The 14,470-nt window shown below is 42.8% G+C and overlaps 1 protein-coding gene across 2 annotated transcripts in view; it reads left to right on the top strand.

The window, feature by feature from the left end:
• Positions 1-14,115, top strand: part of brap.S (BRCA1 associated protein S homeolog) — a 28,320-nt gene extending 14,205 nt beyond the window's left edge. Inside the window, exons 8-13 of one of the 2 annotated variants that reach the window (XM_041574015.1) lie at positions 6,228-6,366; positions 8,028-8,137; positions 8,894-8,983; positions 10,700-10,803; positions 11,205-11,277; positions 12,580-12,752. In XM_041574015.1, coding sequence (XP_041429949.1) covers positions 6,228-6,366; positions 8,028-8,137; positions 8,894-8,983; positions 10,700-10,803; positions 11,205-11,277; positions 12,580-12,600 — 537 coding nt within the window. In that variant the 3' untranslated portion in view covers positions 12,601-12,752. 2 annotated transcript variants of the gene reach the window in all.
• The last annotated feature ends 355 nt before the right edge of the window (positions 14,116-14,470 follow it).

A 14,470-nucleotide genomic window follows, 5' to 3' on the forward strand; every position in this document is an offset into this window, starting at 1 on the left:
AGACTCTGGAGCACCAGAACTATCAGATCCTGCAGCAGGAATGGCAGGTCTAGAAGTAGATTTGTCCGTGGGCCCAGAGGCCATGGTACACAGGTCCTCACTGGCTGAACCCAGCAAGGCTGTTGGCACAGAGGCTGGAAGCGGCAAGGCTGCTGGCACAGAGGCTGGAAGCGGCAAGGCTGCTGGCACAGAGGCTGGAACCGGCAAGGCTGCTGGCACAGGAGCTGCAGGCGGGACCACTGGCACAGGAGCTGCAGGCGGGACCACTGGCACAGGAGCTGCAGGCGGGACCACTGGCACAGGAGCTGCAGGCGGGACCACTGGCACAGGAGCTGCAGGCGGGACCACTGGCACAGGAGCTGCAGGCGGGACCACTGGCACAGGAGCTGCAGGCGGGACCGCTGGCACAGGAGCTGCAGGCGGGACCGCTGGCACAGGAGCTGCAGGCGGGACCGCTGGCACAGGAGCTGCAGGCGGGACCGCTGGCACAGGAGCTGCAGATACAGGAGCTGCAGACAGGACCGCTGGCACAGGAGTTGCAGACTGGACTGTAGGAACTGGAGCTGAAAACGTAATGGGAGACATGGAAATTGACAGAGACAGCTTTCGGGGAGCCGGCACAGGAAGCTTTCGGAGAGCCGGCACAGGAGGCAGCTGCTGGGGGCCTGGCATTGGAACAAGAGGCAGCTGCTGGGGGACCGGCACTGGAGCAAGAGACTGCTTTCGGGGAGCCGGCACTGGAGCAGGAGGCAGCTGCTGGAAGACTAACACTGGAACAGGAGGCAGCTGCTGGAGGACCGGCACTGGAACAAGAGGCAGCTTTCGGGGAGCCGGCACAGGAGCAGGCAGCTTTCGGAGAGCCGGCACAGGAGGCAGCTGCTGGGGGTCTGGCATTGGAACAAGAGGCAGCTGCTGGGGGACCGGCACTGGAGCAAGAGACTGCTTTCGGGGAGCCGGCACTGGAGCAGGAGGCTGCTTTCGGGGAGCCGGCACTGGAGCAGGAGGCAGCTGCTGGAGGACCAACACTGGAACAGGAGGCAGCTGCTGGAGGACCGGCACTGGAACAGGAGGCAGCTTTCGGGGAGCCGGCACAGGAGCAGGCAGCTTTCGGAGAGCCGGCACAGGAGGCAGCTGCTGGGGGTCTGGCATTGGAACAAGAGGCAGCTGCTGGGGGACCGGCACTGGAACAGGAGGCAGCTTTCGGGGAGCCAGCACTGGAACAAGAGGCAGCTGCTGGGGGACCGGCACTGGAGGCAGCTGCTGAGAAGCCGGCACAGCAGACAGGACAGGCTGGGAAGCCGGCACAGCAGACAGGACAGGCTGGGAAGCCGGCACAGCAGACAGGACAGGCTGGGAAGCCGGCACAGCAGACAGGACAGGCTGGGAAGCCGGCACAGCAGACAGGACAGGCTGGGAAGCCGGCACAGCAGACAGCCAGTTGGGAGCCAGTCGTCGGGAAGGTCCAGCTGGACACTTGGGTAGCCGATGCTGCTGCGAAGCCTCCTCTCTTGGGGGTACTAGGCACGGCAGAAGCCCCATTTTGGGAGGCACAGAACATGACAGAAGCCCCTCTTCTGGGGGCACAGGACAAGGCAGAAGCCCCTCTTCTGGGGGCACAGGACAAGGCAGAAGCCCCTCTTCTGGGGGCACAGGACAAGGCAGAAGCCCCTCTTCTGGGGGCACAGGACAAGGCAGAAGCCCCTCTTCTGGGGGCACAGGACAAGGCAGAAGCTGGGCCAGGACTGGAGGTAGCTGTTGCAGAGGGGTAGCAGGACCGGGAACTGAAGCAGACCGCTGTGGGGTAGAGGGCCCAGGAATAGACTGCGGAGGGATGGCTGGTGCTGGAACAGGAGCAGACTGCAGAGGCATAGCTGGCCCTGGAACAGGAGCAGACTGCAGAGGCATAGCTGGCCCTGGAACAGGAGCAGACTGCAGAGGCATAGCTGGCCCTGGAACAGGAGCAGACTGCAGAGGCATAGCTGGCCCTGGAACAGGAGCAGACTGCAGAGGCATAGCTGGCCCTGGAACAGGAGCAGACTGCAGAGGCATAGCTGGCCCTGGAACAGGAGCAGACTGCAGAGGCATAGCTGGCCCTGGAACAGGAGCAGACTGCAGAGGCATAGCTGGCCCTGGAACAGGAGCAGACTGCAGAGGCATAGCTGGCCCTGGAACAGGAGCAGACTGCAGAGGCATAGCTGGCCCTGGAACAGGAGCAGACAGCGGTGGGGATTTCAAAGGCCAAGAAACTGGAGGTGGACGACCAGACACAGGCCAGATAGCAGTTTGTAGCTCATCTTCGCTCGAATCTGAATCTTCCCAGCCCACATCGAAGACTGAATCCTCCCAGTCATCGTCAGAGAGAAAATCCTGATAGACATCATCACAGAAATGGGAGCTGACTTTTGCCTCATTCTCCCCACCCCAAGGGAGTTGTAGTTCCACATCGGGACAAGAAAGCATGGAGGGCTTTCCCAAGGGCTTCTTGTTTGGCTGAGTCATTCTGTAAGGGTTACAGCGTGGAACCGCTGTGATAGTGGATAGCCATTCCATTGGGAGAGGATATGGCGGAAGCCCAGGGGTGTACCCATAGATGGTAAGGGAGGCAGACATGGTGAAAATAAAGCAGGTTTACTTGGAGCTTGCAAATAACACAGGAACAGTTCAAAATAAGGTAATTACCAGGAAGGTGAGGATAAGGAAACAATGCTGGAACAAGGCAACACAGGAGCTTGGAATCCAGGAGCTTGGGATACAGGTAAGGAATCACTGGAACAAGATACAGCGACCAGATACAGGATACGATTAAAATTAATGACTCAGCCCTGAGCAAAGCTCAGGGCGGGGTTAATAAAGGGACGGTAATTGGGAATGGGAAACACATGAGGGTAAACGAGGTGGGTGGAGAATGGGGAGGAACACACTAGAAACTGACAGGTACATGAAACACAAGACACACAAGGGTAAGGATCAGCCTCAAAGAGCCCCCAGTGGCTCAAAAGAACACACAATGTCCAGAATCTGGGAAATAAAGGTTCGAGTCCCGGGCTGATCCTTACACATTTTCCAGTTTACAGCCCAGTTTTCCAACTTCAAATCACTCTTCAAAGTGGCAGCATCCTGCATGGAACTTATAGTTCTGCACAATTTAGTATCATCTGCAAAAATAGAAACCGTACTTTCAATGCCCATCTCCAGGTCATTAATAAACAAGTTGAAAAGCAAGGGACCTAGTACAGAGCCCTGCGGTACTCCACTAACAACACTGGTCCAATTAGAAAATGTTCTATTTACAACAACTCTTTGTAGTCTATGTTTTAGGTAGTTCTCTATCCATGTACAAATACTATGTTCCAGGCCAACATTCCTTAATTTAATTAGCAACCTTCTGTGTGGCACTGTATCAAATGCTTTAGCAAAGTCTAAGTTAATTACATCCATTGCCATCCCGGAATCGAAAAAGAAATATGAGTTAGTCTGGCAAGATCTGTTACGCATAAAACCATATTGGCACAGACTCATAGGGGTAAATTCACTAACCTCCGAAAATTCGCCAGCGTTGGCTTCCCTCACTGCGCAACACTTTTCCAGGCGTAGATTCGCCAGGACAACACTAATTCACTAAAATCAAAGTTGCATCCAGGGCGCCGAATGCTGGCGAAGTTCCGATATCGTTACTGCGCCAAGCGAAGCAAAGTTGTGCTTGCGTTGCCTAATTTGCATACGGCGGGAAGTTAGGTTCAATGGACGTATATGTTGCAGCAAAAACATTACACTGCACAATCCTGGGAAACCTTAATAGAATAAAATAAAGTTGTTCTATTTCCCTACATATGAGCCCAGTGTATAGTTTGTGCTATATATTAGGAAAATGTAGGGGGAAAGCCGGTTACCCCAAAAAAATGTAACACTCTTTTTCATTCTATCACCCTGAAAAAGGAAAAGGCTAGCGTTTTTTGGGACTTAGAAAAATTTTCAACAATTTTTTTAGGAACTCCTATCTACTCTATTGCTCTTCGACAGGTGGCGAAGGCAAGAGGTAATGTTCAGTAAAATCCGAATCTTAGTGAATTTGAGCAGTTCTGTCCATTCGCCAGATCGCAAATTCACCAGGCGTTAGGGAGCGAAGTACCGCTAGGGTCTATCTCCTTCGCTAGCGAAGTTACGCCAGCGACTGTTAGTAAATCGGCGAAGTACCAAAATGACGACTGTGTTGGTCTGATGAAGGGGCACGCCCCCGAAACGTTACATCACTTGACTTAATAAACGTGCAGGGGAGATCCCCGCTACACCAGCTTGTGTTGTTCGGCTACTTTTCTGTTCAGATCAGATGGTATTCATCCCAGGGTACTTAGCGAGCTTAGCTCTGTGATTGCCAAACCCCTTTACTTAATTTTTCAGGATTCATTGAGGTCTAGCATGGTGCCGAGAGACTTGAGAATTGCTGATGTGGTGCAGCTATTCAAAAAGGGATCACGTTCTCAGCCTCAAAACTACAGGCCAATTAGTCTGACGTCAGTGGTAGGAAAGCTTTTTGAATGGTTAATAAAGGATAAGATACTGGACTTTCATAGCAAATCATAATACTATGGGGCAAATTTACTAAAGGGCGAAATGATGTCTGATGAAGGGGCACGCCCCCGAAACTTTACATCACTTGACTTAATAAACGTGCAGGGGAGATCCCCGCTACACCAGCTTGTGTTGTTCGGCTACTTTTCTGTTCAGATAAGATTGGGAGAGGTGCCGACCCCTCCAGCCAACACCAGGCATCGACTACCAGGAGAGACTTTGGGGAAACTAGGTAAATTTACTTGCTACATGAATACCATCTGACCCAGAACCTGGGTTGTATTACTAGAATTGGGACTATTAAGAAGGAAACCTTTATTAACTGGTTCTTCATTTGTGTAGACAGACGAAAAATATGAGTTCAGAATCTCAGCTGTTTTTTTTTGTTCTCATCAACTAGCTGACCCCCCTCTGATATTAAGGGTCCCATCCCTTCCTGCTTCATTTTTTTATTATTTACATATTTAAAAAATAATTTTGGATTATTTTTACTGCTTTCTGAAATGTCCTTTTCCATATCGAGTCTAGCTTTTTGCATGATTTATTGCCCTCCTTATAAATGATTTGGCTGTCCTGGCTAACTTGAAAGCCTTAAAAGCACGTCTATTCTTACCCACCTCAACACCAACACTTTTATTGAACCAAAAAGGTTTTGCTTTGCAACGACGTTCCTTGCTTACAAGGGGAATATACTGGCGTATATTTATTAAGCAGCATTTTAAAGATTTCCCATTTATGTTCTGTGTTTAACCCTGTAAAAAGCATTTCCCACTTAATATGTTGCAGAGATGCCCTTATACTGTCAAAGTTTGCACGTCTGAAATTTAGTGTTTTAGTTACTCCCTTATAGAATTGCTTCAGCAACAGAATCTCAAAGGAGACCATGTTATGATCGCTATTCCCTAAATGCTCACCCACACAAATGTTAGAGATGAGTTCAGTATTATTAGTTATTACAAGATCCAAAAGAGAGTTCTCCTAGTAGGTTCTTGAATGAGCTGGAATAAAAAGTTGTCATTCACCAAATTTACAAACCTACTATTTTTTCTGTCTTGGCATCCCCATTACCCCAGTCAATGTCTGGATAATTTAAGTCACCCATAGTAATAACTTGACCTAGTTGTGAAGCTGCTAGGATGAGTAATAAAAAGTAGCAATAACTATAAATTTGTATCTTTACAGATCATTTGTTCTTTAGATGGGGTTAGTAATCCCCATTTGGAAGCTGAAAAGAGTCAGAAGAAGAATGCAAATAATTTAAAAAATTAAATAAGAAAAAATGAAGCTAAGTTAAAAAGTTGCTTAGAATTAGCCATTCTATGACATACTAAATGTTAACTTAAAGGTGAACAACACCTTTAATAATATTAAACTGGTTATTATAGCTTATTTTCTCTGCATTAAAATGCATCATGGGGGAAACCTATAGGAACAAACCCAATGCTGAGGTTAGTGTACAGGTTTGGAGTCAAAATAAGCCTCGGCATTTCAGGTACACAGAGGGCCAACACCAAGAAAATATCAGTACTGTCAATTTTTTGCAGGAAAACAAACACGCTTGACAGTGATGTATTGAGTAGGGATATTTTTGTTCTTCATTTTGTGAATATTGGCATTGAGATAAAATAAACTGCTCCTATTTCTTTTTGCTCTGGCAGAACCTCTGGATCTGTTTAATCTGTGGCCACATTGGATGCGGCAGATATGTTAGTAGGCATGCATACAAGCACTTTGAAGAAACACAACACACCTATGCAATGCAGCTGACAAATCACAGAGTCTGGGATTATGCAGGAGGTGAGCAAACTGTTTTAATAAAAAGAGCAAATACTATACAATATGGTTTTCTTGCTGAAAATTGAATTAGGTATGATTATGTAATACTAACATTGTACATTCATATGTAGATAATATGGCTCATTAAGCCCACAAGTGCAGTTGCAGGGCTGCTCATTTCTCCACAGACCGTTGCATGTTAAAACCCTTTCATTAAAGGTACTTTCATCAAAATGCATTCTTTGCACTATTTGCATGTATTGACTCAGAGGAACTCTTGAGTTACAGGCACCTCCTCACCTGTAACTTCAGGGTTTAGATCAACAACTACAGGGGTACCTGTAGTTAGAGGTAAATCTAATTTCAGATAGAGGGATTCGGACCTCCACTTCCCACCACTTTTATATTTCATTATGGAGTGCTAGCAAATATAACTGTTCAATAGCCTATTGGACACTCCTAATTTCAAAATATGAGGCTGCCGAACAAAGTACCTCTTGAGCTCTCTTATGGCTTTACAAGGCAACACTGCATGGCATTTGCCAATAAGTTACAGGTATGGGACCTGTTATCCAGAATGCTCGAGACCTGAGGTTTTCCAGATAACAGATCTTTCAGTAACTTGGATCTACTAGAAAATCATGTAAACATTACATAAACCCAATAGGATGGTTTTGCTTTCAATAAGGATTAATTATATCTAAGTTTGTTCAAGTATAAGGTACTACAGGTATGGGGTCCATTATCTGGAAAAGAAAAGGTCCGAATTACAGAATGTTCATCTCCCATAGACTCCATATAATCCAAATATATAAATAATTTTTTTTGTAATAATAAAACAGTACCTTATTCTTTATCTAAACTAAGATATAATTAATCTTTATTGGAAGCAAAACCAGCCTATTGGGTTTATTTAATGTTTAAATGATTTTCTAGTAGACTCAAGGTACAAAGATCCAAATTATGGAAAGATATGTTATCCGGAAAACCCCAGGACCCGAGCATTGTGGATAATAGGTCCAATACCTGTATTTTGTTATTACAGAGAAAAATCTTTTTGAAAACTGGATTATTTTGATAAAATAGGGTCTACTGGAACTTTCTGGATAACGGGTTTCCGGATAACCGATCCCATACCTGTACTACAGGTATGGGGTCCATTATCTGGAAAAGAAAAGGTCCGAATTCAAGAATGTTCATCTCCCATAGACTCCATATAATCCAAATATTTGCTTTTTTTTAATAATAAAACAGTACCTTATTCTTTATCTAAACTAAGATATAATTAATCTTTTTTGGAAGCAAACACCAGCCTATTGGGTTTATTTAATGTTTAAATGATTTTCTAGTAGACTTAAGGTACAAAGATCCAAATTATGGAAAGATATGTTATCCGGAAAACCCCAGGACCCGAGCATTGTGGATAATAGGTCCAATACCTGTATTTTGTTATTATAGAGAAAAATCATTTTGAAAACTGGATTATTTTGATAAAATAGGGTCTACTGGAGATGGCCACTGGATTATTTTGATAAAATAGGGTCTACTGGAGATGGCCTTTCTGTAATTCAGCGCTTTCTGAATAACTGGTTTCCGGATAACTGATTCCATACCTTTTTTATTTACCTTTATCCTATGTATTGCTCTAGTTGCCAAAAAAATCTGTATGCTTTTAACTCCAGATAATTATGTCCATCGATTGGTTGCAAGCAAAACAGATGGCAAAATAGTTCAGTATGAATGTGAAGGAGACACCTGCCAGGATGAAAAGATTGATTCTCTACAGCTAGAGGTAAGAAACTTGAACTGACTCAATAAATGTTTCTAGTCTCATCACTAATAAAGTGCATGGTCAACATTTTCGGTCAGTAGGCCTTTATCAAGATATATAAAAATGCCATGACCCCATGCATATATACCCAGTACACTTCAATATGATGTTATCAAAATGACATAACTTAAGATATTAAAAATGGTAAATAAATGCAAATTGAAACATATGTTGGGGCAACACTGAATTGATGCATAAAAATTACTAAACTGGTTATGAATTCAATTATGAAAAGTGTCAAATGGTATGCAAAGACAAGGATGTTACTCAAGGATTCAAATGTTTTAAAATCAGACCATTATCCTCTTTGATGCTTTAGTGAAAAAGGATTGCGGCACTCACAGGGTTTTAGTGAAAAAACAAAAAATGTTTTATTAAGCCTCAACGTTTCGATCCCCCACAGGGATCTTCGTCAGGAGCAAAAACTGCTTTTTTTGCTCCTGACGAAGATCCCTGTGGGGATCGAAACGTTGAGGCTTAATAATAAAACATTTTTTGTTTTTTCACTAAAACCCTGTGAGTGCCGCAATCCTTTTTCACTGCTTATTTCCCATGCTGGCACCCAGGTATTAATTTTGTCTACGGAGTGCACCATTCCTTTGGTTATATATATATATATATATATATATATATATATATATATATATATATATATATAATAGAGTTCAACGCTTTCTTTATTATTTTTCTTCATCTTAGATTTCTTTATTGTTTTAGTATTCGTACCTTCTCACCAGTCAGCTAGATTCACAACGCATTTATTGGGAGAACAAAATTGTGCGTCTGGAAAAAGATACAGCAGAAGAGGTAAAATACCTGGTTGAATTTGCATCTTGTCATATTTGTTCTTTGACACAAAAATCCAAGAGAATAGTAGGTATTAATATGCAAGTTTGAATATTACCATTATCCTCATTTTACAGGCTAAAGTTTAACCCTTCATGAAGGACAATGTTTCCTTCGTTGGAAAATAAAAATAGGTGGATTTCAATGAAGTCTTGGAGAGGCTAAGCCTTTTGTAAATTTAGCCGAACTTGCCTGCAGCATTATGCTATATAAGTGTCTGATAATTTAATGTGAGGGAGATGGCAAGGTAAGAAAGTACATTAGCATGGCACTGTCTGTTCTTACGGGGAGGATTTAGATATCAAGGGGGTGCAAGTGGAGAAGTAATAATCCAACCTCAGGAGTTGAATCTTCTTTGGTTCCTGATCAGAATCTGCTGCTCTTCCCTGCCCTCCTTCCCAGTGAAAGCTTAGCCTGCCCAGTAGGGAGAAGGGGCTACACAGAGAAATCATTGAAGGGCAAATTCACTAACCTACGGAAATTTGCTCACATCGCCACACTTCGCCAGGAGAAAATTTGTCAGGACAAAGCTAATTCACTAAAATGCAAAGAATGATGGCGAAGTTTTACTAGTGTTAATTCGGCAAGCAAATCGATGTTGCGCTAGCGTTGGCTAATTTGCATACAGCAGGGAGTTAGATTTCAATGGACGTATATGTTGCAGCAAATACATTACACTACACAAGCCCAGCCTTAATAAAATAAAGTTGTTATAATGCCCTACACATGTGCCCACGGTATAGTTTATGTGCCATATGTAAGGAAAGGGGGAAGCCGGGTACCCTAAAAAAAATTACGATCTTTTGCAGCCTATCACCCTGAAAAATTGAAAAGTCGCAAGCATTTTTTTTTTTTAAGGAACTCCTATCTACTTTATTGAACTTCGCCTGGTCTGAGTTGGTGAAGGCAAGTAGTTACGTCCATAAAAATTTTCCTTGCGTTAGAGTGCGAAGTAGCGCTATAGTCTTATCTCCTTCGCTAGCGTTAGTCACTTCACCCTTTAGTAAATTTGCCCCTGAGATGGGGAATGTGTAGTGTATAACTTTGCTATGTATAGCTATGCTACAATTCTTGTGGTATATGGGAGCTGAAGTAATTTTTGCAAGGTCTTACAACTGTAATGAAGCTTAGACTTAAAATCCAAAAATCACCTTCTGGAGCCAATAAGTAGGTGATCAAAAGAAGTGTGGGTACTGGAGAAAATTATATATTGAGAGTTGAGTATGAGGTAGCTGTCAGTATGTAATTAAACATTAGAGAGCTATGGGACTGAATGGAGTTGACAGAAATTCAACTTTGAGTTATCGACTTGTGTGACAAAAGTACAAAAAAATAATATCGTTGGTAAGTCTAGTTGACTGTCATTGTATATAAATATTTAAAATCACCATCCGCCTACGAAGACACCTACAAGAACTTCACGGTTGAATTCACTGGGTCAGGGGTGCCTAACACTTTGGTACTTATGCAATGAAGTAGCAATAAATTTGGCATCATTGAATGACTAATACTATTCTGGGGAGGTATTTGCTTTGCGCTTCTGGGGCAGATTGGATTGGATGCAAAAAGCACTTGTCTCCCCTGTAGCTGCTTTAGTGCCATGCTGAGTGTTATGATACTTTCAAACATAAAATGCTGCTCTTTATCAATTCAGCCAACATATATTTCTGTTTATAGATTAATAACATGAAGGCAAAGTTTAAGGAGACCATAGATAAGTTTGACAGTTTGGAGCACAGACTTAATGACCTGAGCAAAGAGAAACAAGCTGTGGAAAGAAGGTAAGGGTTTTTATTTTGTTATGCAGAACTGAGTTTTAAAAAGGCAGTCTACACTTGTGCTCAGTATATAATATTATAGGTATATGCTGTGCACAAGTGTAAACTGCCTTTACATACATACATGCATATATACATTCATACATTAATATGTGTGCACAGACTTATACAGTAGGTGGATTACATACCACCAATAATTTAGTTTTCTCTGTCAGTGTTTCTGATCAGTTTTCAGCTACAGACCAATTTGTGTCTCTTTCTGAACACAAGCATTAAGCTGGCCATAACCAAATTTGATTGGGCAGTTTGGTCAATTAGGACAATTTGGGAATGTATGGCACTTAGATAATCCTATGATGATGGTGCAGTGGGAATTATCCGTATTAATAAAAACATTTCATCAGCCCACCACAATTTGAAGAAGAGGAACTGCTGGTTGGCCCAAACGAACAGAGCTACAGAAAAGTGGCCATACAGGTACAGCGCTGCAAAATATGTTGGTGCTATATAAATACATGTTAATAATAATAATACAGGTGTTTAAAAATTTGCAAAACATTTTTTTCCAAGCAAAAGCTGAAATGACAATTTGTAGTTTTGAAGAACCTCACACTCTTCCTTTCATCAGAAGCAAGTGAGAGAGAGAAATTATATCAGTATACAGGTAGTGCAAGAATAGAAATAAGCTCTGAAATGGCTTAGTTTCTGATTAATACCAATTTTTATCCAATATGGGGACAAAACACAGCTTCCAATTAGTTGCTACATTTTGATATGGACTGCAAGAGGACATGATATTATGCTAAAGTTCTAACATGAACTGATCAGGCCAGATTGCTTTGTGTGCTGTTACAAGGTCTCTGTTACATAACACAACGTGCATGTGACGTCACACGCATAACAAGCAATTCAGGGCACATTTTCATTATGCGATTGCAATCGACCGGACGTGGCTGCTCGCACCGGGAGCTCCCTCCCGTTGCAGGTAGCGTAGCGCTGCCGGGGGCTTTTTTTTTTTTAAACTACTGTTATCCTCAAACGGAATGCGGGATCTATTAGCCTGCACCTTTGTTTGGGGATAACATTTTTACCCAACAGGTGCCCTTTAAGTTTAATGTTCCTGTCTCTAGTGTTTCAGTCTGTCAGCTCAGTAAGCCAGGAGAAGATTCTGAACTGTTACAATTTGCTACATTTAGTTGATACATTTCTCAGCAGCATCAGTGGAATATTAGCAACTATTATATCAATTCTAACATCTGCCTTGAATGAAACTCAGGGATTCTGCTCAGCAATGCCAGTCATTCAAGCTGGAAAATGAGAAAAGGCACAGGGTCGCCCAGTAGATAATAGATAAGCTCTGTAATAAACAATAGGATTCTTCAGAACTTATCTGTTATCTACTGTGTATCCTGTGCTTGAATGGCTTCACAGCAGCTTGATTATATAAACTATAATTCTGTTTCTAAAACAAGCACACCAGTTTTACCAGTTCAGGGCAACATTATATTATATTGTCATTGATTTAAAACACTTTAATTTTTTGGTGTTACTGCTCCTTTAAAGACAGACATACATCTCCTTTTAAAGAGGGCTTGGTTCTTCTGCAAACAAAGCGCTTGATGAGGGAAAAAAGTGAAAGTACAATATCAGTAAGGACACTCTCTAGATATGTTGAGCATGCCACTGCCTGGAGAACAAACCAAGCTGTGCTTATCACATGATATTACGTGTTTGTTACCTGCTAAGGGAATTCCTAATCAGGTGTTTTTCAATTGGAAGGTGTGCCCAGTTGACCAGTAAAGTGGCTAAGCTCTCCACTGAGCTGAAAGAAGAGCAAGAAATGAACAAGTGCCTTAGGGCCAATCAAAGCATGCTGCAAGCCAGGCTTCGAGACGAGGAAGTTATGCGCAAGGAAACCTGTGAGCAGAAGGACATGCAGCTCTTAGAAATGCAGGAGCAACTGAGAGATGTGATGTTTTACTTGGAGGCACAGCAAAAAATAAACCACATGCCTGCAGACACTCGACAGGAGATACAGGATGGCCAGATCAACATAGCATCCTCCACTTCTCCCGCTCCTTCTGGAAAGCTTTCATCTCGGAAAGGGCGTGGAAAAAGGGGCAAATAGTTTATCATTAATTCCTTTGTTATTTATTGTCTTAATGTTTCCACGTGAAAATATTTTGAGGAGACAGAATTTAAAGCTGTTCAGGTTTAGGAATTGTTTTCTTCTGGCATCATTTATTTCAGCTAGAACCATTAGGTACAATTTTCCACAATCCATTTGTTAGAGGTGCCTTCAGAAACAAGTTAGCAGTAGATCTTTCGGTAAAAAAAATTACTTGAAAAGCAAGAGGCCAAATATAATAAATTTTGCTGCTGAGCTTAGCTAGATATGGCCTTGTTGGTTCATTTATTTGTGAAGAATCAAAAGTAGCTTATTTCTCAGTTACCAAGTTACTAGCAAGAGGTGGAGAATAAACCTAAAGGGTCAGGGCACACAGGCAGATTCAGGGAAATTAGTCGCCCGGCGACAAATCTCCTCTTCTTGGGGGTGAATTATCTCCATCTCTTCCCCTCACAAGGAAATTTCGGAAAACAAATCGAGCCAAGTGCCATCCCGCCGTCGATTTATGTTTTAGCCGGCGGTGAGGCATTTCGGGGAGATTAGTCGCCCCAATGAAGCGGAGATTTGTCGCCCGGACCCAAATAGTAACTAAAGCACTGGGATATTTCGGCACCATAATCGTGTACCCTATGCACAAACTGTATGCACCAGTTGTACACATAGGGCACATTGCTATGGCAACAACTTCTTTCTGGGCTGTAGCTGCCATTTATGCATTAGGACGCCTATATATGCCACTATGCAAATGACAACGCAGCTGCCTTGACCGGAGTAACCTGCCCTGAACATTCTCTGCTTGTTCAATGTTTCTACTTTCCGAAACTGGAACCAGTTACACTATATAAAAAAATAAGCACAATAGAAACAGGACACACTAGAAAGTTGCAATAAATAGATGCAATCAGAAAGTTGGTGAGACAAGTCACTTCCTACATTATTTATATATGCTGTAACACTACATTAGGGAAAAGTCCAGCTTTGCTACTCTGCTTGTTTGTTTGTTATACCACATGCATTTGCTAATACTTATGGTGTTTTATTCAACTGTATTAAGGGGCCCTACCATGTATATTGGCTTTATTACACTATGAATTCATTTGGTTTAAAATAGCTTTGTGGGGTTATGTAAACCCCTATTATTGTATGATATTTGTACAACTAGTAAAGGACCAGCAATACCAAAAAAAGTTAAAAGGCTTTCTATAGATTCAGGTGTTATTTTTTGCATATTCATTATTTACAGTGCTGTCTATAGTTATGTTTCCTCCCTTTAGGGTAATGGCACATGGTGTGTTTTTTTGCTGTTGCAGTTGGAAAAATGCTGGAAAGTACCCTTCCACAGTCAATAATGGTAATCATGCTGAACCAGCCAATGCAATCGCAGGTCAGGTGATTATTGCTCAAAAATGTTCACTGCCTCAATTGTGCTTTACAGCATTTTGCCACCCATGTGGGAGCTAGAAAACTAGAGGGCAGCAAAACACTCGCAAGTGCCATGACCCTTAGTTGTATATGGAACCACGAGGACATTTAACCCCAGTT

Source organism: Xenopus laevis, chromosome 1S (assembly GCF_017654675.1).
Source record: "Xenopus laevis strain J_2021 chromosome 1S, Xenopus_laevis_v10.1, whole genome shotgun sequence".
Lineage (NCBI taxonomy): Eukaryota > Metazoa > Chordata > Amphibia > Anura > Pipidae > Xenopus > Xenopus laevis.